This window comes from Natator depressus, chromosome 1 (genome assembly GCF_965152275.1).
Source record: "Natator depressus isolate rNatDep1 chromosome 1, rNatDep2.hap1, whole genome shotgun sequence".
NCBI lineage: Eukaryota > Metazoa > Chordata > Testudines > Cheloniidae > Natator > Natator depressus.
Genome location: NC_134234.1, coordinates 61,362,503 through 61,386,979, shown reverse-complemented (window position 1 = coordinate 61,386,979; position 24,477 = coordinate 61,362,503). Strand labels below are relative to the sequence as shown.

The window sequence follows — 24,477 nt, the reverse complement described above, 5'->3', positions numbered from 1 at the left end:
AACAGAGTCATGGATTTCCTACTCATGGTTTGCCAAGAAGTGCCTGCTGAGATTATCTGCTAAGGAGTGGTGAATAGCCAAGAGGTATGCCACCTGGATGGCCATGCTGAGTCTGATACACCAGTTCCAAAGCCTGACTGCCTCCAGACAAAGTGGGAGAGACCTCACTCTTCCCTGTTTGCTTATGTAGACCACAGTGGTGATACTGTCTGACATAACTTGGATGTGGAGGGAGCGAATAAGTGGGAAGAAGGCCTTGCATGCAAGGAGGATTGCTCACAGCTCCAGGATGTTGCTATGTAGTCTGGCCTCCTGGGGGGTGCATGTGCCCTGTTCAGTGTGACAGTTCAAGTGGGTACCCCGCCCCAGAAGGGAAGCATCTATTATGATGGTCACACTGGGAGTGGGAGTAGGGAAGGGGACTCCCACTTGTACATTGTCTGCGTTCTATTGCCCCTCAGTGTAATAGGGATTCTGCTTCCTGTTGAAGACTCACCATGTAAGGGTGGTCCCCAAAGGGAGACCTAGAAGGGGGTTTGTGAGGAGGGAAGGAGAGGAACTCTATGAGGATACCTGATGGATAATCTCCAATCCCCAATTGTCCATCATGATTAACTCCCAGTTGAGAAAGAAGAGTGTAAGATAGCCCCCAAAGGTGACCAAAGAAGGGGAAAGTGGCATCAGAGATGGTAAGTGGGTCTTGACTAAGATGTCAAAAGTGGCTTCTAGCCATGGGCTGGGAATGGGTCACGCTCATGGTGATAGAAGGGGCTGAAAAGCGGGGCCTCTGTGTCTTCTGTCACTTTTGGGGAGGCTCGGCAAGACACTGGTAATACAAAGCATGAGGAGGAAGAGGAAGAGGAGGAGAAAGCCTTGGTTTATAGGTCTGCCTTTGGTGTTTCCTCTTCGGGGTGGGTGTGTAGCTCCCCTGGGAGCAGAGAGTAGTCCTCAAGCCCTTTAATGAATGAAGAGAGTTATCAGTTTTCTCAAAGAGGTTTGACTTGTGAAAGGGAAAGTCTTGGACAGTATGCTGCACTCCCCTGGGGAAGCCTGAGGATTGCAACCAAGAATTCTTCCTTCTAACAATACCAGTGGCCAAGCTTCTGGATGGTGAATCCCCTGCATCAACTGCAGCCTGAAGGGCCATTTTCACCACCAACTTGCCCTCTTCTAGAAGTGAGAGGAACTGTAGTCTGTTGTCAGGGGAATGTTTGAACTGAAAGGCCGCCAGCCTAGAAGTAGTTGTTGAAGTCAGACATGGCTAGCAGATCCTGGTGATTGGTGATGCGGAATTGTAATCCCACAGAGAAGACCTTTCTCCCCAGGAGGTCCAGTCTCTTGGAACTCTTATCTGATGGGCTAGTCCTTAGGTACTGTGACCTATTTCATACCACCACAGAGTTTGGAGCAAGGTGGGAGAACAGAAATTTGGCTCCCTTTGCTGGGATGAAATAGCCGCTCTTGGCTCTCCTACGTATGGGGGCACAGAATGCTGGGATGTGCCAGACCAATCTCACTGGTTCCAATGAAATCTTGTTAACTGGGAGGGCCACCTTACTATATGCTATTGCAGAATCAACCTTACACTGGGGTGATTTTCCTAGGCCCACATACACAGGTTTTGTGGGCACAGCACACTACTGAGGTGATGTAAAATGGCCACATCAAGCCTGAGGATCTAGCCCCATGGGCACTGTATTTATTTGTCTAGGACAAAATATGAATTTACATACATGTTAGTTCCATGGTTACTTTTAATTCTCTGAAAGAGAATTAAAAATAAAGTTCTTTTTTATCCACCACTATGAAGCCTCATATTTAAAAAAAGAAATGTGCTCCCAAATGCCATACACATTTTCAGTCACTGATCAAGAGCACTAGAGAAGGCTGGGAACTGGAATAAAAATGGCAAACATTTTCCTTTGATATATTGTCACAATTCCTTTTTCAGTACAAATTTCTTACCAGCTCTAATGAAGACTTTTTCAGTGAGTTATAAATAATATCATATTCCTAAACCTTTGGCTATTATTATTAACTATAGTCTAATTATATTGTTGTTGCTAATTAGAACCAACCTTATGCTAGGCACCTTACAGACAAGTATAAAGAGTAGGAGTAGAATTTTCAAAAGTGTCTATGGGTATGTATACACTGCAATGCAACTCGTGCTTTAGCCCGGGCTCAAGGCTAATGCCCCCTTGCATCTACATTGCAATTGTGCTAACCCAGAGCTCGGACCCAGGGTCCCAGGACTCTGCAGGGCTGGAGGGTCCAAGCTCAAGTCAAACAGGGAGCCACTGTCCGAGCCCTATTGTTTTGCAGTGTAGCCGCAGCCCCACTTGACTTAGGTCCCAAGAATCATCCAGATGTATCCCACAATTCGATGGAACAACTTCCTTAATCCTCTCTATCCCAACAATCTGCAGTCCACTCTATTGAAAATGGAAGCCGCCCCTCCCCTGACTTGGCAAATGGTAGCAGCTCAGGTCAGTGTTAACCCATTCTGTTCTGATCACCAATCGGCAAGCACGCTATCAGAGAGCCTCATGGGTTTGCAATGGAGAGTGAACCAATCAAGCCTTCTGCAAAGCAAGCTGCTTCCTGGTAACATGCATGGTGGGCAGTAAAGTTTTCCCACGGTGCACCACTTTCCTAAGACTAGAGCAGCCACATTTTGGGTATGTGGGGGCACGAGGAACTCTGGGATATGATTACTTTGACTTGGGTCTGCACCCTGCAGTGTGGATGCCAGGGCCGTAGGTTCAGAAAATTCTTAACCTAGAGTTAAAATACAATGTAGACACTCAAACTCAGGGTTCCCTAATACAGGTCAGCTGATTTGAGTCCCATTAACCAGACCTTACGTTGCAGTGTAGACATACCCTAATCAACTCAGCAGTCTAAGGCCATTTTCAAAAACAATTTGTTGCAAGTCAATGAGACTTTCGCTCAAGGCCAGATTTATAATAGTATTCAGGCACCTAAAGATGCAGATAGGCATCTAGTGGGATTTGCACAAGTGCCTAAGCCTTTTGGGCATCTAACTCCGACTGAAAATCATAGGAACTAGGCACTAACCTCCTTAGGCACTTTTGCATATCTATTAAGTGCTATCTGCATCTTTAAATGCCTAAATTCCTTTATATATCTGGCCCCTAAGTCAATTTTGAAAATGGGACTTAGGCCATTATGTCACATACGCAGTTCTGAAAATTGTACTGAGGTACCCTACCCTAAATTGCTTATAATCTAAAAAGACAATATATAGATGCAGCCTATGGTGTGGGCAGCAAAGTCACCTAGCTTATTGGAGCCACAATTTTTGAATACATAAAAAAAAACCCTCCATTTTCTATGACCTATACTGCTAACATTGCTTTAGAATGAGTATGAGGGAGTATAGGCCTCTTGGGGAACGTGCGCTTTGGGGAAGGGATGAATGGTGAGAGTGTGGAAGGTCAAGGAAGGAATGCCGCATATATACAACCTCATGGTAGGTGGACACAAGAGGTTGTGAACTCCATATAGGTAGCATGCTTCCTGAGAAGAAATCCCCATGAAGAACACATATTGCTAACACCTATTACAACAATCTGTAACCCACTAAACCCATTTTTGTCCTGTGACTACAGAGGTGTTAACAGGCCACTCCATCTTGAATGGTCCCTTACATTAGGTGCTAAATACTTATGCTAAACTATCTGTTCAACCTTGTATTTAGCTGTGACACTATTATTACCTTTCCCAGACCTGAATAAGAGCTCTGTGTATCTTGAAAGCTTGTCTCTCACCAACAGACGTCGGTCCAATAAAAGATATTACCTCACCCACCTTGTCTCTCTAATAAAGAGACTAAGATCATCTGTAGAACTTTAACATGACCAGTAAATTGGTGGTGTGACAGCTATAATACACTCTGTTTTGCTGATTACCCTGCCATAAACATCTGGTCAGGCAATTAATGTATGTATTGAACACTTGACTCAAACATTTAGGTGTAATCCTCTTGCTAATCTTTCAAATACCTGCAGTCAGAAACTTGTGTCAGGGATTTCATTACCTGTAGTTCTTTGGTGGCTGGGCCATAAGCTAAAATGTTCTGATTGCACTCGTCCTTGTCAATAAGAAAGTATTTTATATTGAGACCGACATGCACTCTCTATATGTTTGAGACAAATGCACTTAAACACCATTTCCTTAACACAATTCTCCACTTCTTGCGCTACTCATTTTTCCTTACTATTTTGGTACTTTTAAATCACCTCCCAGGTTCTTCCTTTACACTTCTCTTTCAGGAAGATTTTTCAGCATATCCTTCTTACAAGTACTGTAATGCTGATATCAATTGTCCATAACTCTATAGTATTACACTAGTGTAAGCTCTTGTATTTTAGAATCTCACTGGCTTCACATAATTTACTAGATAGCACACCTATTCTGGATAGCTATGCTACTTGATGGTATCAAGTTTAATTTCAGATTTTTGTTTACAAAGAGTGTTATGCTGATATGTATGCACACATACATAATTTTATGTGCATGGGAATGATGTAAATGAGACAGAGAATATTCCTTAAATCAACTGTGAGATACGCAAGTTCCTTGAAAGGAGAAGCCTGTTTCACAGTTCCTTGTTTAGCATTCTCTGGCTTACTATATATATGTGAAAAGTGAAACATTGTCCATCTGTTCGTAAAGAGTTTGCAGAGAATTTTAAGAAGACATGTTAATGAAATTAATGGGGCATATTTACAACATTGATAAAACAACAACTTGGAACATCTGAAAAGCTCATAAAATTGGTATTTATAAACATACATGGATTGTGACACCTTTACCCAAGTATATCTTTTCAGAGTCCTTGCCCCCAAATGACAGACCAGCTGGGGGCTACCTTCCTTCCAGGTACTGCTGAGAGTTTGTCAGGGTTGTGTAAGCCTCATGCATTGAAAAATTTACCCACATCAAGGCCAATTTTGCTTTTAAGGAAACATCACAATTCTGTACATGGCAAGAACTAACCGGACAGTTATACAAGTCTCACCCAGGGCCTGGTTTACACTACAAAGTTAGGTCAACAAAAGCCACCTTGCGTCAACCATGTGTCTACACTTAAATTTGTCTCCCACTGATGTAAATGCCCATTACATCAACATAGCAATGTCACCTCCCCAAGTGGCGTTGAGCCATGGTTGATGTAGAGGTTGATGCAGCACAGGTGTAGACACTGCATTACCTATGTTGACCCTAACAGTCCTCCAGCAGATGTCACAGTGCCCAACACTGACCACTCTAGTCACAATTGTGAACTCCACTGCCCAGCGGCCCCTTGAATTTTTGAAATGCCTTTTCCTGATTGTCCAGCATGGCGAGTACACCTACTTCTCTCCATTATTGTGTGCAACTGCCAAGCTGACCATGCCGCCTATCTGCTCCAGATGTGCTCTGGCTTGGAGTAGACAGGAGTTATTTGCTCTCCTGGGCTTGTGGGGAGAAGAGGCTGTGCAGGCACAGCTATGGACCAGCCATAGAAACGTTGACATCTATGAGCAGATTTCACAGGGGATGCAGGAGAAGGGGTACGACAGGGACCAGCAGCAGTGCCACGTGAAACAGCATACCACAAGGCCAGGGAGGCCAACAGTCGATCCAGTGCCAAGCCTCAGACCTGTTGCTTTTACAAAGAGCTGCTTGCCATATTCGGTGGAGACCCCACCACCACTCTGCAGACCACCCCGGATACCTCTGAGGAGCCCAAGCCACAGACCCCTGGCTTGAACAGTGAGGATGAGAAGGAGGTGGAGGAGGATGAGAGACATGTGACTGGGTGCCCAGCTATGCCACAAGCCAGGACTTATTTGGGACTCCACCACAGTCCAGTCAGTCCTGGCACTAGAGCCCAATGAAGGGGAAGGATCATCAGATAAGCGTGTAAATGTATTTCTCACTTACAATGATGACACCCTTAACTTAACAGGATGCAGCTAACAACTTTCTATTGATTTATTTGTACTAGAAGTGGTAAGATACAATGAAGAGAGGTAGAGTTGCTATCTGCTTTTCATTGCTCCTGAGAAATCTCGATGAAACTTTCATGGAGGCACTCTGCAATCTTCTCCCAAAGCTTTCTAGGGACAGAAGTCTTATTTCTTCCTCCATGGTAGGGCACTTTCCCATGCCAGTCAGTGATCACTTCGGCAGGCACCATTGCAGTACACAGGATAGCAGCATATAGGCCTAGGTGGCTTTGGGATGCCAGCAGCAGCTGTGCTCTCTCTGTGTTACCCTCAGGAGCCATACTCACTGTGGCTGGTGCTGTGAGTGGTGAGTAATCCCAAGCAAAAGAGTCACTGAGAATGTGTTGTTGAAAACATTAGGGGAGGAAGGGAAGGGGAGTTCTGAATTTTTTGCTTTCTGTTGTGACTATACCGACAATGGTACCTCTGTGTGTTTTATCTGCAGTTGCTGCCATTGCGACCTTGAGGGGTTCACCCTCCACACCTCTAGAACGCCTGAGTTGGACAGAGAGGAGAAAGAAGAGGACTCGGGATGACATGTTCATGAAATCCTGCAAGCCAGCGCAGCATTAGACCCTGAACCCAGGGCCTGGAAGGTGAACATTGCAAACAGCCTAGAGAAGGAAAGAGTGAAGAGGAGAAAGGTCCAGGAGTCCTACAGGAAAAGGAGAGAGAGATGCACCAGGACGTAATGAGGCTTCTCAGGCAGCAAACACAGATGCTGCAGACTCTTGTGGACCTACAGATTCAACAATCCTGGGCTTGCCACCCTCTGCAGTCCATGGAGAACTCGACTGCAGCACTTCTCTACACCTCCCCCCAGACATTCCTCGTGTCATCAGGGGCTGCTGCACTACCACTACTGCTCCACCTGCGGGGATATTAAAGACCACCAAAGCTTCACATACACTGACCTGTGAAAGCCACAGTTGGTGTATGTAGCTAAAATGTACATGAATGTTCTTTCCCCTTGTAAAGTTCTGTTCTATTAATTTATTAAGTTTTCAGTGTATTTACTTTAAAATTGTATGGATTTTTCTTTTCACTGATTTTGTTACAAATAAAATTCTATTGTTTGGACCGTAATTCATCTTTATTAGTTCACAACATATGCTGTAGAATGCCTAGCGGTTCTGAGAGCACCCACTTACTGGTTACTGTACTGTGTGACACAACTCACAGGATCCGTAACAAACAAAATGAATAGGTGTATTGACGGTGTTACATTCATAGATGTACACCAAGCACCACACAGTTCCTAACTGGCCAAAAATAGCAGAGCCAGGTAGAGCACAGTACACCACAATGCATTACTGTGGCTCACTGTTAAATTGCTCCTTCAAAGTCTCCCTGAGCCATTTAGCTCTGCGTTAAGCTCTTTTAATAGCACTTGTATCTGGCTGTTCCAACTCAGCAGACAGCTGCTCCACCTCTGCACTCGACCCCAGTGGAAATGTTTTCTCTCTTTGGTTCGCAGATATTATGCAGGACACAGCAGACAGCTATAACAGTGGGATATTTTTCTCACTGAGATCCAATCTCGTGAGTAAACAACGTCAATGTCCCTTCAATCTACCAAAAGCACATTCAACTGTCATTCTGCACCTGCTGAGCTGCTAGTTGAATCTCTACTTGGTGCTGCCGAGGTGGCCAGTATATAGCTTCAGGGGAACTGGGGGTAGGCTGGGTCCCCCAGGAGCACTATTGGCATTTCAACATCACCAGTGGTAATCCACCAGTCAGCAAAGAAAGTCCCTGCTTGTAGCTTTCTGAACAGCACTGTGTCATGAACCTTCCCTGACCAGCCCACAGTGATGCTTCCCCAGTGATCCACCAATGTTTGCATAACCATACCAACTTAGCCCTTTCTGTTGATGTCACATCGTGGCATGGTGGTCTACCAAAATAAGGATAGGCAAGGCATCTATTGCTCCAATGCAGTTCAGGAATCATGCTGCTGCAAATCCAGCCACTATGTCCTGCACATTGCTGAGAGTCACATTCCTGCATAACAAGAGGCGATTAATGGCCCTGCACACTTGATGACAGGTGCCACAGTGAATTTTCCTAAATGATCCCCTGCTGACTGGCAGCAATCTGGCTTTGCAAGTTTCCACAGTGCAATCATGACTCACGTCTCCACTCTCAGTGAAGCTCTCATTTTGTTGTCCCTGAGCTGGAGGGTTGGGGCAAGCTCAGCACACAGATCCAGGAATGTGGCCTTGTGCATCTGAAAGTTTTGCAGCCACTGCTCATCATCTCAAGCCTGCATTACGACGTGATCCCACCAGCCAGTGCTCATTTCTCGGGACCATCAGTGACCCTTCCCCATCTGCAGCTGCTCCACCACCACCAACCTTGAGCTGGTTCTTGTTATGTCCCTCAGCAATCTGTCCTCCAACTACCAGAGGATCGTGTGTTCTGTGCTTGCAACACTCACAACAATAGTGCAGAGCTGTGCAGGCTCCATGCTTCTGTCAGAGATGGTGGACAGCAAGGAGGGCTGCATGGGTTTTGGGGATTTTGAAAAGAGGCAAAGAAATTATGGGATATAGATGATATTTTGGGATGGAGAGAGTTGCACACTGGGAAGTTGACTCTTTGCTCTCACGACCCGTTTCTGTGCCACCATGCATAGCTAAAACTTCCCCTTGCACACTGGGATACCTAGCTATGGTGCACTGCACTGTGCATTGATATAAGCGTTGCTGGTGAGTACATGCACTGCCAACACAAGGAGCCAAATATGTATGCACACAAGTGATATACTAATTGCGGGGGCTTTATGCTGATATAATTTGCATCGACCAAAGTTTGTAGTGTAGACATAGCCTGTAACTACAAGGCTCTCAATTTTCCAGTGACAGATGTTCCACAATAGTTGGTGATGAACAGGATTATTTAGATGGAATTAACTAAGGTGCAGACTGCTGACAATAGGTGATTTTTAACCCTGCTGAAGAAGACATTTTTAAATACTAGAACCAGCTGTTGTACATGTGAGTTTTGGAAACCTGGTGTGACCAGAACAACATGGCCGTGGCAGTGCCCACTTTCCTTTTCCTCACATATTATTTCTCAGTCACTGAGATGTAACATGACCTGCCTATCCAAACTACCATGGGTATTAACTGATCTTGAAAACTCACCCACTGCACACATGTCCTCAGATAATAACTCCATCTTTTAGCATGATCCCACAGTGTTTATGATACATATAGTTAATGTATATGTAAATACTAAAGACATAATTAAGACACAAAAGTGCAACAAGCATATTGGTCTCAGACTGAAAAATTTTCTTAATTTTTTTTGTCTTGTATGCTTAAGCAGGATGCATCTTTGTGACTATAATTAGATCCATTATTTGAGGAACTTTGGGTAATTGGAATCTAGCCTTTTTCCATGTAGATTGGGTACAGATGGAATGAATCAAAAACAAAGATTATGGAGACGCATTATACATATTAAAATCCTGCATAAATGAAGTACAATTGTTTTAAAGGGCCCTAGGCAATTATCCTGATTATTGTTTTATGAGGGAACCCCATTAAGGTGAGTTGATTGATTATATTTCTGTACAGGGAAAAATCACCAGCACTAAATATTGTAGACACTTTACCTGCCAAATAAATGCTGGCAGAATATCAACGGAGCGGTGCAGAGAGTTCTTTTACTGTGGGGGTGGCCTTGGCACACTATTTATAAACCCCCTGAAAGGTGTTCATTTCTATAACTTATTTTTACCTAACCTCAATCCAAAAGTATACTCTGATTGTTCTCTATTCTGTAGGTATCAAAGATAACTAGAATTCCTTATCTCTATAACTCACAGATAAGAGATCATTGCACTCCAGGTAAAGCATGATCTTTCTCTGTTCCAAATTAGGGATACTTTTGTCTGGTCAGTTTCCTGAAACATTATGGATCCTACAGTATGTCTCAGTCTATTAATGGAAAAACTACTGAAACTTTGCTCACCTTGAGAAATAAGCTCTTAGGAATGGTCCTTGTTCCTCCAAATTGCTATAGCGTATGAAATAGGATATGAAGTAGAATGTGACTTTATCATAACTACTTACCCCCGAAAACACAAAACACACCACCACTACCACAATCACAACAACAACACTGGACAAAAAGAGTTACTTACATTGAGTGAGGATCCCTGTTAAGGCATTTTTAAAACTCTCCTTGGCTTGTTCCATTTCTTGCTCATGAGTGGCTTTCTCATTCATAAGTCGGCGAACATGACTATTTGCTGACTGCACCATTGAATAGAATTGATTTGCAGAGCGACGATTCACCTCACCTCGCTCAATCCAGGTAAGCAGCACTGTGATGGCCTCTGAAAATTTGTTGTCATCTAGAACAGTCAAACCACAGGTTTTAAACTACAGATATAAATATCCCAGGAAGGATACAATTTCTGTGCTACGCCACATTAAAATACTCATCAGTTGTGCTTACACTGTAACACATTGGGTTACACTTTTTGGTCTATTGTTCCACCAGATCTGGGGAGCTGATGCTATCATATGAAGCTCCATAAATTGTCATCCAAAGCCTGTCTTCTAGTGATTATAATAGTTCTCTTCCTCGAAAAAAAAACGTGGCCTAATTTTCACATGCACTAAAGAAATGGGAAGGGTGTGTGTGTGAGGTGCTAGATGCATTAAACTCGGGAAGGGATTTAATGTGGGAGGCTATAGCGTGATGTTTCAGTTACATCAGGGAATACCTACATTTTGTGGCTATATTGATTGGCCTTTACTATTGTGCATTTAAAGGTTTGTACATATTCCCAAAGACCTCGAGCTGGGCAAATAAATAATACATTCGTCTACAATAAAAATTCTGCATTCTGCGGGTCTTGTCAAAACACAGGGCCTAAATTTGCAGATGAATACATCCACTCAAAATCTTCCAGTGACACAGACCCCCCACTACACTTAGTTCCTCTACTTGCACCTATTACTGGATACTGACTGCACTTTATGATCATCAAGAAACAGAGAATGGAGAAGCATTGTAAGTACACTAGACATTTAGATCCTCTGACTGTCAGATGCTGAGTCTGGAGGACAGAGGATGGATCACTTGATAGTGGCCCTACTCTTTTCATTCCCTTTGAAGCATCTGGCCCTGGCTACTGTCAGAGGACAGGATACTGGGGTAAATGGACCATTGGTCTGACCCAGTACGGTCATTCTTATGTTTTTGTGAGGTTGTATAAAATAGAACCTCAACAACCAAACCAGACCAACCCAAGTATTATAATGATAAAGGGCCTGAATCTGTCATCATTACTTAAAATGAGTAATTTACTCATGCAAGGCTTCTCAGTGGCTTCAAGGAGACTAGCAAGAGTGCTACTCACCACCAGTAAAAGCAGAAGAATTGGGATGCAAATTAGAGTTGGAAAATATCTACTAGGCCATCTTGCTCACTAATCCTTCCAGTGCAAAATTTCGTCCTACAGTATATTTTCTAGTACTTCATCTAATACTTTTTTTAATGAAGATCTCCTGGGATGATTCTTCCACCTCTTCCTCAAGAGAGTCTTATAGTGAGGTCCAGTAAACTGTGAAATAAAACTTCCTTACAATTCAGCCTACATGCAATTTTTTTTTCTGATTTTGTCCATTTACTGAATAATTCATCCCGCTGCTTGGTGTTTACTTCTTCATATATTTTAAATGATTAGTATGTCTCCTCTGCTACATAAATGTCTACTGTTCTGGGGGGAAGGAAGCTGAGGTTTTGCCCAATGCCATTTGAAATGAATATGTGAAAATATTAAAACCAGCCAATGACGTGGAGAGATCTGGCAATTTTTTTAAATTGTTCTGTAAGGTAACACAATCTATCTGTAAGAAATAACAAAATAAGTAATAATAATTATATGTTATACAGGACTGTTTATTCTAGATCACAAAATCACGATACAAAGAAGATAGGGACCTTAGATCCAGAGAGGTACAGTGAGTTGCCTGCAGTCATGCAGCAGGTCGTGGCAGATTTAGAAATAGACCCCAGGTTTCTGGACTCTTAGTTCAGCCCCCCATTCACTGAACCATGCTGTCACCTACAACAGCTGGATTCAACCTCTACCAGCTGGATAGACTTTTTGCATTTGAGAGACTCTCAGAAATCCACAAAATAAAAGCATCACAATGTTTGATATTTGCATTGTGTTGTGTGTGTGTTGTGACTTTGCGTCCACACAGGACCATACACTCATTCTCTTTCACTTATTTTGGGGCTATTGAGAAGAAAAGAAATGGTGGTCTCCTCTTTCTCTGTCCCACTTTTGCCGGCAGGGGCCACCTACCAGTTCTACCTGTCATACACATACATGTACCTGCCAGCACTTAGCTCACGCTCATGCGTGAAGCTCACCAGACATGTAGACCTTAAAAGAGCTCTTCATAAAATTCTGAGATAGCTTCTATTCAGCTCAGAAACCACTGCGTTGAGGACCTCTGAGCTAGGATGAAATCCTTATCCTATTGAAATCAATGGGAGTTTTGCTGGTGACTTCAACAGAACAACGATTTCGCCCCTACAGAAGAGTGTTTATTGAAATTACGATATAGTCAATAGAGAATAGCCTGCAATCATTTCTGTAAATGTTTACATGCATAGTCTTAAAATCCAGTTACACAATAAAGGAATATCATGAAGCTAGATGATTTTGTGGACAATACTAGCTTGTTAACTCTGGAAATTCAGCTGACGTTGAACATAAGGTATATGGAATTGAATAGATTCTTCTCTTTTTTCCTTGTAGATATCAGCAGATCTTACCCCTCATAATTTAGCATTCAGGTGAGACCCAATATTAAAATAGCATTTACAATAAATTATCTTATCCTAGTTAGGTTAAGAAAACAGACAGAAAAATTAAGAGAAATGGTGCACAGAAGCTGCCTAACCCAAGTATGACTTCTGAATAAGCAGTCAGCAGAACTGAACAAAAATATTTAGTTGAGATGCATTTTTTAAAAAGCAGTTTTGCAGAACTATTTTCCCATTTGCTCTTACTTTAATCTCTGCGCAGCATGCCAGTGCACGAGCCTACAATAAATGAAAACACCCCTCTTTTGTTTTTATTAAGCACAATTGGGGGCCACAGAAGATGTTCATAAATGTACCCTCTTTTTGTGAAACAGCTTCAATCCATTAACTGCCCTGCTCCCTCACCCGTATATTTACTGAAAACCTGTTTTAACACACCCCGATCTCAATGAGCTGTAGGGGCCTGCAAATTGATGGTTCTTCACAAACAGAAAATATGTTATATAATAAAATATGTTCAGTATTAAACATCAGAAACTTTACTAGTTGCATAATTAGGAGACATATTTTTCTAATAATTTAATAAACGTTAGAGGGTAGTAAATTCACAGCAGAACTACATTCGTTAATAACAGGTTTTCTCTACAGGTTCAAAAATTCCTAATTTCATCTACTTTCCTAACTTTTCAAATCCATGATTCCACTACCCAGTTACTGACAAATTGCAACTCTAATTTAATTAATTTTCTTCATCCAGAACACAGTGTAACTCTTTCTGAGCAATTCCCAGTTCACTTGGAGAACCACCTTTCAATATCTGATGTAAATTCTTATTTAGTAGAAAGTTTTCTCTATCAGAGAAAACAAAAACAAGAGAATCTAATTTAAACAGGGTTTGGATTGCAGTCTTTTTAAAGTCATTCGTTTAGACAGAAACTAATTCTATTCACAAGTATCACCTCAGAGGTACAGCAACAAAAATACGGAGCACTGTTTAAATACGTGCTGTTAGATATGTTTCTTTATATAATCGTTCCATTAAAATGTACCATATATTGAAGTATTTTCTTGCACTTAAATGTGGTCTCCAAAGTTAAAGTGCATTTAGACAAATTATGCCTCTGATGACAGTACATCAATTACACAAACCTACAAGGTACTTATGCACAGGCTTTCAGTTGTATTGAAAGTAGTGATGTGTATCTTTTAAATGCTATCAGTCTTCTGATGACAGCTAGCCTGGTGTCAATTGCTAGAAATATTTAGGTGTCTTTTTCTGGACACACTCATTCAGGTCTCCAGAGATAAGATATTTTAAAATTCTTTGTATGTCAGGTGAAAATAGTTGGCACTTACATCCTAGCTCAAAAGCGAGATGATAGGAAAAATAAAGAAAAGAAAATGATTCCCGGAGCTGACTGAAAATTTCCATAGCAATATTTATATGAAAAATGAGAAACAATTGTTGATGAACATTTTTAAATCTTTCTTCTTGTTTTTGATCAGCTCTAAACATCCCATAAACTTTCACCAGCTACTGCTGGGGTTGCCTCAAAATAGAACATGAGAAGCTGTGATACAGACATCCATTGGCAGTGGGCCCCCCCTTCTTTGCAAACAGCTCTCTCCTCAGACTTGACAAACTCACTACATCAAATATGTCTTACAGGATATTTATCCATAAGAGTAACATGTAATGTATCTAAGAAAGCTCATAACTTTGTCAAGACTCATAATCATTGTGAGCTGTAAACATGGACAATATCTACAGAATAACGTATTAAAGTATGCTTTATGGACTTGGAATAGAAATTAGTCACCAGGATGTAACTTTCCTTGATGATTAACTATTTAAGCAAGAAGGAGTTGACACTCCTCATTAGTCAGTTGGTGAGGTAATGCAAAAGTCAATTGTCTCCCTTGACACATTCCAGAACAGTCAATGGAAAGCCATCAGAGACAAGGACAATCGAAATCACTTAAAGGTAAAAGAGAAGCTCTATAAGAACACAAGGGTTTGTACTGCCTGTGAATAGAAACAAAGGGCTATTTTCAATATAACAGAATGTAAGGAAAGGCACTCTGGATCCATTCACTGAGAAAACCCCCTGGCGTGCTTTCACGAATATTTGGATCCTGGCTCTTGAAAAACAGTCACCTCTGCAACAGACTGAACTTTGGGGGGCAGTCTACTTCATTAGCTAGGAAACATAATTATTGATAAGTGTAGGCTCAGGTTCATGTTTTATGATTTTGTTGTGTATTGGAACCACTTGTTTCCACCACTCTTTCTTGTGTCTAGTTAAATCTTCATTATTTCTTAAATAAACTTTCTTTTGTTTTATTGTAAGTGCCCACAAGAGCTGTATGGTTTACAGGAGCAGTGGTTTCAGGTAAAACTGGTAAATTGGGGTATGCTTCACCTTTGGGTGAAGAGGATCTCGAATTTCTGTGAGTGGCCAGTATTAGGAGCTAGATATTACAGGGGAAATGATTCCAAGGGATTCAGGGACTAGAGTGAACCTATTATTAATGTACATGGCGAAGGAAAGGCTGCCATAAGCCAAGAGGAGAGTGTTTGAGTGGCTGAAGATCTAGTGGTGCCAGGGAGCTGACACCCAGCTACCACAAGAAAGGCTCCCTCTTGCTGGAGGCAGGCGGATAACAAGGTGACTCACAGTGCTGGGTACTCTAAGAACCATTGCAGAGACATAAATTAAAAAAAAATCCTACTTTCAGTAAATAGAGTTTCTCCAGTTTACACTGTTGTAGCTGTGGGCAGAATTTGCCCCGGCATAATCTGAAATTTCATGAGTACTCATCTCAGCAAAGTTAAGCCTGTGAATAAGCACTGGCAGGATCTGGGCCATAGTTCTTATAATCTTACCCATTTTATGGTGACAGACTGATACTCTGATCACGCTGGAGAGAGGCTTTCAGACACTCTAATGTTCCTGTCATTTCCTTATTTATAGTTCTCTATTCTAGGGTGAGAATCTTTGCTGCACCTCTAACAAGCACACCACTGGACTTGCACCCAGGGGAAAGGGGCTATGGCATCCAGCTTGTTGTCCAGAGTCTGGGCTGCTCTGAGGCTGCCAAAGCCCCTGCCAATAACTTAGACAGCACTGGGCACCTGCCTTGATATGCCAAATGGTCCGGAGGGGGAAGGGAGGTATGCTCCCTGTTCATTGGCTTGGTTTGCCATTGATGTGTTATGTTATCTTGGTCATTTATTTACCTGTAATTTATATTTCTAAAATGTAATAGTTTGAGCCCATGTAAAAGAAAGTCAAAATAAATGATTTATGCAGGTGAGTCAGGCTAGGGTAGAGGTTTAATAACGCTATTCATCAACAGACTCAATCCTCATCCTCCGCGCACCAGAAATAATTTACTTCCCATCATACACTGCGTTTGGTGCCTGATTTATGCCCCATATTCCTCTTGTCTTAAGCTCCTCTCCTGCAGACAATGTACGCCACTGATCTAGAAACCTAAGTCTTAAGTTTATTAAAATCTTGTTTTTTTCTGCTCATATACTGTATATAACTGTGTCATACTTCAGACATCTGTCTGGTCATTTTGGAATTAAGAGCATTTTAAACCTTATGGCATTGCATAATAAGCTGGCATCAGGGAATCCCAATTCTCAGTGCCAAAGGGTTACTTTAAAGAATGATTAATCATCCATCTTAGCTTTTCTTGAATAATCTTAACTATATATTATATCCAGGAAACTTTTTACATAATAACATATTGTGGCTGAAACTAAAAATTTAAAAATATACTTACTAAAAGATATCCCAAATGTAATCGTTCCAAACTGTCTAATCAATCTCTTCCAAATTCAAATCACAGAGGATCCTTCCATAGGTGGGTGTTCTGTGCTACACACAGAAATTCATTATCTTGTTCTGCTGATGCTATTATTTCCAATAAAATGTAATTATGAGATTATTGAGTTTCCTCCCTATTTCTCAAAGTCGTACTACAAACTTTTAGATCCGTGAACTGCAGTTTCCTAGTCAGTTATAATTGAGTAATTTGGCAGTGCTGTACATTTAATCAGCTATGTTACATTAACATTTTTAAATTCCCTTTGATGTAATATGGATCATGTGAGTCAGGACCACACTCAGAACACACTTAATAATAAATGTAATTATTTTAGGCGTACTGAGTATCCAGGGAATTGGGTTACCCAGCCATTGATAGCTGAGTGCACCCTAAATTTCAGTATCAAAAGGCAACATTGCTCTCACAACAGCTCCTGCTGGTCACCCCTAAACCTAGCCAGATATATGTCTCACAACAGATGCCAATGGCATATGGAATAAGGAAGGGAAAAACACTGAAATAAACACAGGAATGGTGAGTGAACAGATTTGATATAAAAATGCTGAAACCTATTATATTCTTTGTATAGAATATAATAATAAAGAATAGGATGCAAAAATGCCTCACAATTATTTCAGTAGCAACTACATTAGACACTCTGCAGTTTCATTAGAAGGAACCCGGAACTGACTTCCTTTCTGATGCATTAATTTTGGTCTCTACTACATTAAACTTCATTAGGTTCCCCCTTTGGCTAACTGCACCACTTCTGCAAGGCTTAAAAGTCTAGCTTGAAGTATGGAATTATAATGAAAACAGAGTGGATTTCTTCTCAGTAAAATATCCTATTTTGCAAGCAATTAAATATTTTTTTATATTTCTAACTATGTTCAAAGGCTGAGATTGACAAGCTTGATGTTACCTGAATCTTGCAGTAGATGCGTCCCCAGTTAGTTCATGCTACTATAACTGCCATCTATTTATTTAAATTTCCAATCTGTTCTCTCTTCAGGGGGATAATACAGTAACTGGCATAGATGCAGCTTCTGAATTTTGCAAAGTATATTTTTTTTAAATGGAAAAGCAGGTGGATTACTTTGCTGTGCTCAGAATAAGACACTACATTTAAAAGGGAGGTAAATAATAGAATAATGTTCATGTCTTACAGATGTTTATGTTCCCTTTCTATAAAATATTTTAAAGCAGATATTGAGATTTGGTGAGATGCCTTCATTAGACAGTCGGACTGCTTGACTACCTGCAGCAAATAAAATACTGCAAATAAGACAGACACAGTATTCTAAAATGGCCTATTTGCTATAAGTGTTTTGTGAAGATGATACTATTAGGTACAGATGAGCTTGAATTAGGAGTCTCATGGTGTTCAAAGCTCCACTTTGGAACCTAAATGTCATATGCATACAGATTAAAATGATTTGTTCCAATGTACCTGTTAGAGCAGCATCCAAATAAAGAAAGAAGGTCAACATACTGAGCCTATCTTTAGCTGGGACTTCATTGTTGTGGGCACAAAATTGCATGAAGAGTCATACGCATGCATGAAAATTTGGTCCCAAATATCTATCATCATATCTTTTTATGCAGCAACAATACATCTGATTGAGAGGATTGATTATTAATTATTTATTTCTAGTAGCACCTATAATGTGCTGAGATCTCAAAATCTAAAAGATATAGCCCAGGAAAAAGAGGTATAACAAACAAGTGGTTATGCTAGCCATTTTCATAATACACTATCTGATGACATAATTTTCTGTTGTTCTTGCTAAAATATGTAGTGTAACCCTGTGACAGGGCAGAGTGGCCCCGCACTGGTACCGCAGGGGTTAACCCTTCCTTCCTAGCAGAGGAAGCCACGCCCCGGAAGCTCTGCTGGGCATGCTCCAACTGGAGCATGGTATAAAAGCCTGCAGAGCTGCTCAGTCTGGGCTGACTGCCAGAGGGGAAGGAGGCACAACACCAAGGAGGCTATCCCGAGGAGGGATAGCCGGCGCACCAGGATGCGGAGGCCAGCCAAGCCGGGGTGCACCCTGATACCCAGACGGAGTACGTCACAGGAAGGGAACAGATTGGAGGACCACCCAAAGTGGAGAACCCAGCGTTTATAGTAGGAACTGACCCAGGGGAACTTTAAAGGCAAACAGCGTTAGAGCCACACAGATGCTTGGCGTGTTGCCAGTGGATACCCGCCGAGCTGGTGGCAAGGGGAACTTGCCACTACCAGGGCCCTGGGTTGGGACCTGGTGGAGAGGGTAGGCCCGGTTCCCCTACCATCCCTCCCCTCCGCACCGTGGGAATCCTATGGACTCTGGCCGCTAGGCTGCACTACCCTGCTTGCAAGGGGGATTGTATGAACTCTGGCCATTAGGCTGCATTGTTCCCATGCAAGGAGCTAGTTATATGGACCCTGGCCATTGGGCCACACTGCCCTGATGCTGGGGGCGAGTTATATGGACTCTGGACGCTAGGCTGCACTACCCTGACCAAGGGGTGATTGTGTGGAGGGAGGCCATTAGGCCGCAACCGGCCGCCCACAGAGAGGCGGGCATGTGAACTTGTGAATGGTGAAGTTCTGACATCCCATCCCACCCCTGCCACAAAGGGGTGGTGTGGTACCAGGCCCGCCACAATCCCAAATACCCTCATATGATAGATTCTAATCTACAGTCACACTCCAGTGTAGAAATGCATGATTTCCTTAACTATATGCCAACTTGTTACCACATTTCAGCAAAGACATGGACTGCTACCTAGGATGCATGAGTGTGCCTCAGAAAGGGGGTTGAAAATTTCATCAAACCACCTCAGGTTTGGATATTTTATCATACCTCGGACATATGGATGAGCATACATTCTTCATCCTCTTGTCTATCAATGTCAGCACTTTGACACTCATTTCATTCTAGTAATCCTGCCACTGCTTTCACTCTTGTTCAAATCTCAGATCTTCTCATGTGTTGGCCCCAGGGAAAAGGGCTACATACATTACACAGGATTCTGACAACCAGATTAAAGTTTGTTTCTTTGTGACAGATATTGCCAACATAGTAAATGCCTTAGCAAAGGCTGTTACTGTGGTATATATGGGTTCTATCCATGTTGGCTCAGGCTGTGATCAATGGTTTAAAAAAAAAACCAAGGATGCAAATGAACTTGTCACCAGAGCAAGAAGTATCTCTGTATACTGCCACTATCAATGCAGAGCAGTGCAGGAAAAGTGTAAGCAACCAATCTTAGCGTTGTGGCAGCAGATTTGACCCCTGAGCTCAGACCCAGGTTTTCCAGCCACAAGATGTTAGCAACGTGTCAGATGCTAGATGTTACACTTAGATGCCATGGTGAAAGCTGACCAGACAGATAGACAGATGAATTGAAGGCAACATTGGCACTTAGAGGAAACTCTTTGAAATTCCTTCTGATCAAAGCAAGTACTGGCTAACATCAGGCATACTGCGGAAATAAAAATGTCCAGCCTTCATTGCCAGCAGGAAAGAGTTTTGCAGGGAAAAGAAAGTGGGGAGTGGAATTTTCAGGGCTCTGAGGATCTCTAAAAGAAAAATGTTATTCACTGTCTGTGCTAGCATGCAAATAGAGACAGTGATTGATTGAGCTGGATCATAGTGGTCTCTTTACTGGATCTCTCCCTTGGTAGATGCATGAGTTTCTGCATAATTTAAACTTGAATTTTAAAAATATTTTTCCTAGCCCTTATGTTTATTCCAAAGGGATCTAATTCCAAACATGAACTGATATAGGACTGGAAATGAAGGTCAGACAATGTCCCCTCTCATACCTCTGCTTTTGTGGAACCATATGGGTGCCTGCTCCTTTTCATCAAAATAGGCTAACTCTACAGCCTAAAGATGTCACTTTTATTATCAGGATTGTTAACTACTTCACTGCTTATCAGTTTAGTAGACTCACCCAGTAACTCTAGTGACATGACAGGAGCTTGGGATTATAAACTGTGGACACAGTTTGAGTAGAGTAGTGCCACTTTTGCCCCTCAAAATAGGACACAAGGTGGGATATGTCCATCACTCTGGCATTAGTAGATGCCATGAAGGAGCAAGCACAGAAAACCAAAGTGTAGATTCAGCAGCCCTGTCTCAAGCCATGCCTGAAGTCTAAAAGCTGGAATTTGATTTGCAGTAGCGCCTCTTAACATTGCTGTGGCAGTGTAAAGGGATTTTGAAGTGGGAGTAAATTACACTGATCTTATGGCCCTTTTGCACTGTTAGAGTCATGTGAAGGGGAGGGTAGTGCGGAGAACAATCTGACCATGTATCTTTGAACATGGAACAGTTTACTGTTTTAGATGCTATAGGAGCAGATAAACCAGAGGACAAAAATTTAGTAGTGACAGGACTAGACTACAAATCTGGATATTGTCTTTGAAAGCGTGCATAATGGTAATGGCAAAGTGTTTGCAGCCGTTTTGAACTTCTTATGGCAAGGCAGAGAGGCCCTGATTTTCAACAAAGACCCATACAAGCAAAAAAGAACTGATTACAGCAGCAGTCTTTGAAATCTCATCATAGCACTAGGGCAAGATAGGGCAAGCTTTCATCAGAATTGCCATATCTTTCAATGAAGGCAGTTTAAATCTTAAAGTGGTGAAACAGTGCTGGTGAAACTAGTAGTTGTATTTGAAAACAGCTCAAATTCTCTCTTCTTGATAAACAAAAACAAGGGACTCAAAGAGAACTTCTCAGTCATACTCTGAAGGGCACCTTGAGCATTTCTTGGAAGACCTTTTCACATACTGGTCTCTTAAATGGCAATTCTGGCCTCTATTGAAAATGTAGCAAACAAATATTTTGAATACCCTGCATGCCTGCCAAGTAGCATTGCAACAGAAAGCTGTTTTATAGGAGAAAAATGGATTTTTCAGTTACACTAGTTATGTTAAGAAGTAAAAGGAATATCAATTCTCATGTTCCAGAGCATAAACTGATCACAAGCTGGGGTCAGGAAGAAATATCCCCTCATGGTACAGTAATATACCATTTTGTGCATTATGAGGTTTTATGCTTTTTCTCAGAAGCATCTGGCATTGGCCACTGTCAGAAACAGGATAGTAGATGAGATGGACCATTGGTCTGTTCCATATGGCAATTCCGATGTTTTAAATGTTTTGCACAGCAGGAGATGAGGTTGCGCCTCCCATTGCAGGCTAGACCCTTAACATGAGCAGCAGTAATGTGTGTTTATGAGAACATACTTGCTATTGCAAAATTATAATCTCTAGTCTCAGGCCTAGAAAAAGGGAGTACAGAGAGAAAGAGAAACATTTTTATGTATATATTTTCATTTTTTAAAATATTAGATCCATTAAAAAGAATTCTACTCATATTCCTTAGGATGGCCAAGTGTGGTGAATGACTATGTGCTACGGGTACAGAGGTCTCACGAGAGGAAGAGGCTGCTTAAAAAGAGTTGAGTCCTTTAGATCGCTGAGCCTTTTTTTGTGGTTGGCAGAGGAAGACAAGGCGTGATATTATCAAGTTTTAGCATAATGAGCATGGGTTGAAAGGTGCAATTTTGTTCCACTGGTTTTGCCTGCAGTTTTCTCTCAGGAATGTGGGCATCAGATGATCGGGATCAGGCTTGTCAGTCCATACTGCAAGATCATATACATTGTCTATATGGCTATCAAAGTTCCAAACAACCATGACTGAATAAAGGATGAGGCCTCTGTCTGAAACCTGTTTGGATGATACTACAAAGCCTGTGCTGGCACAGTTGTCTCCAACTGGGTATTCAGTTCAGCATAAAAAAAGGAGAATCAGGAAGTAGCATTGCCATCATATTTGCATCTGGTCTCAAATGTAGGTGGTCTATCATTCCAAAACTAGTTCCAGTTGACTGTCTCTCTTTTGCATGTGAGTTCCAGGCAGGGATTAAGAGGGGATTTGTACAAAAAACCCTATTGCTCCACCAACCATGATGGTCTCTGATTGAGCTGACTGTGACTCCTGGTAGTGAAAGAGTCACTGATGCTGATTGATGTCCATGCACATAATTCTTTTGGGTTAGGTCAAGATGTCATAGGGGAATTCTCTGTTTTTCTTTAATCATGCATTTCCAGTCCACTGCTGGATCAAGGTCTACCCCACTAAGATCCACTTTACCAGGGGAGTATCCTAGTTAATTTCTGATAACTCTTGCATCTGGCCAACTTCTGGACCTTGTGTTCAAGCAGGGCTTTGAGACTGGGATGTATGTGTATGTGGAAGGGGCACCCTTGTCATAGACTGACCATTGCCCCTTCTGATCTGTTTAACCATCCAGGTTCAGAGGCTAATGGAACTAATGTACTTCAAGATGGCACAGAGGCAGAATACTATTTAGCCAAACAGCCTACTCTATCACCTTGCCTGACAAGATTTTACAATGAACGTTTGTCTTCAGCCAATCACGCAGTAACTTTTATAAAACTCTTACCAGACTTCTTCCTCAGTGGTCACTGGTACACCAGAAAAACTGCATCTCGTGAAACAAGTGGGAAGATGTTTGGAATACTGGAGGCAGAGTTTTTATGTCAAGTCTGGCAGAGTACAATGATTTGTTGATGTCTTATGCTGTGGTTGTGCATAAGACGAGCAAAGATTTTTGTTACCTCCATCATAGAATCTACAAATACCTAAGCAGCAAAACTAGCTTGGTCTGTGGAAGGCCTGGTGAATCCGGGTTGTCTCCACTTAGTTATCAAGTCAGATTTTTCTTGTCAGGAATTTCCATGGGTACTTTGATGACAGAAAAATGCTTGGATCCAGACCAAACTGTCTGCCTTTGTGGTTGCAGAGCAGTATCTGAGGGGTGGGGGGGCAGATGTTACATTTCTTTGCTTGAATTTTAGCCAGTATTATTCAGTGAGGCTCTGGAGCTGCTGCAGCAGTTGTAACCCTTGTGTGATAAAGGTTAGTGTAGAAGCACTGGGTTCATTATTGATGGTGTCAGTGCCTTGCTTTGGGAGGGCAGGGTAACAGCTGTCCTTACGAAAGCAATTGAGATCTCTGCTCAACAGTCCATCTTTCAAGCAGGACAATCTTCCCTAACAGACTCATTCTGAGCTTCCCTTTCGAGGGAAAAATTGTTAAGACCATTGTGGCAAAGCAAATTTGGTAACATCCCGAACCTACGATTTCTTTGGTCCCAGTTAACCTTGATTCCAGCCTGGATACCATACGGAAACTGCATAGTTATGTTCGTTTAGCTCAGCTTTTGGATCTGGATGAAGATCAAGCATCCAGGCTGATTTTAGTTCTGCCAGCTGCCTTCAATACCATACATAGATTGTGAGGCTCTGGTGGTGCTTCCATGGTCTCTAGCAGGGATAGATGATGTTTCTCTTGTGTTGCTCCATTCCTCAGAGGGTAGTACTAGCCAATGTATTATCTGTCCCAGGGGCTCTCTCTCATGTGGGGTACCACAGCATTCTGTTCCTCTGCCCTCTTGTGTACGGTGTCTGAGTCCTTGGGAAGGATTAGTAGTGAGCATGGACGTCAATATCTTCAGTATAATGATGAAACCCAACTCTGTGTGTTTACTTCAGGTGGTGCAGTTCACTACTTGTTCAGCAGAGGAGAGCACCTGCAGGGACATGAAAGGAGGAGAGGCTTGAGAGCTCTCCTCCTCCCCCACCCACACTTGTGCAGGCCACACACCATCTAGCCAATAGGTTGTCTGCTTAACAATGCTGTTGGAACCTTACCATTTACACTGCCCGACTTTGTTTTGTGTGTGATTTTTAATCATGCCGCCTACCATTCTGATTTCCTAGCTATCTACA

General features: G+C 42.0%; 1 protein-coding gene across 2 annotated transcripts in view; it reads right to left on the bottom strand.

The window, feature by feature from the left end:
- The window catches only part of ENOX1 (ecto-NOX disulfide-thiol exchanger 1), a 499,678-nt gene that overhangs the window by 106,753 nt on the left and 368,448 nt on the right, over positions 1 to 24,477 (bottom strand). For both annotated transcript variants that reach the window (XM_074961330.1, XM_074961339.1), the window contains one exon: positions 10,174 to 10,386. In XM_074961330.1, the coding sequence (XP_074817431.1) occupies positions 10,174 to 10,386 (213 nt within the window). The remainder of the gene's footprint in view (positions 1 to 10,173; positions 10,387 to 24,477) is intronic.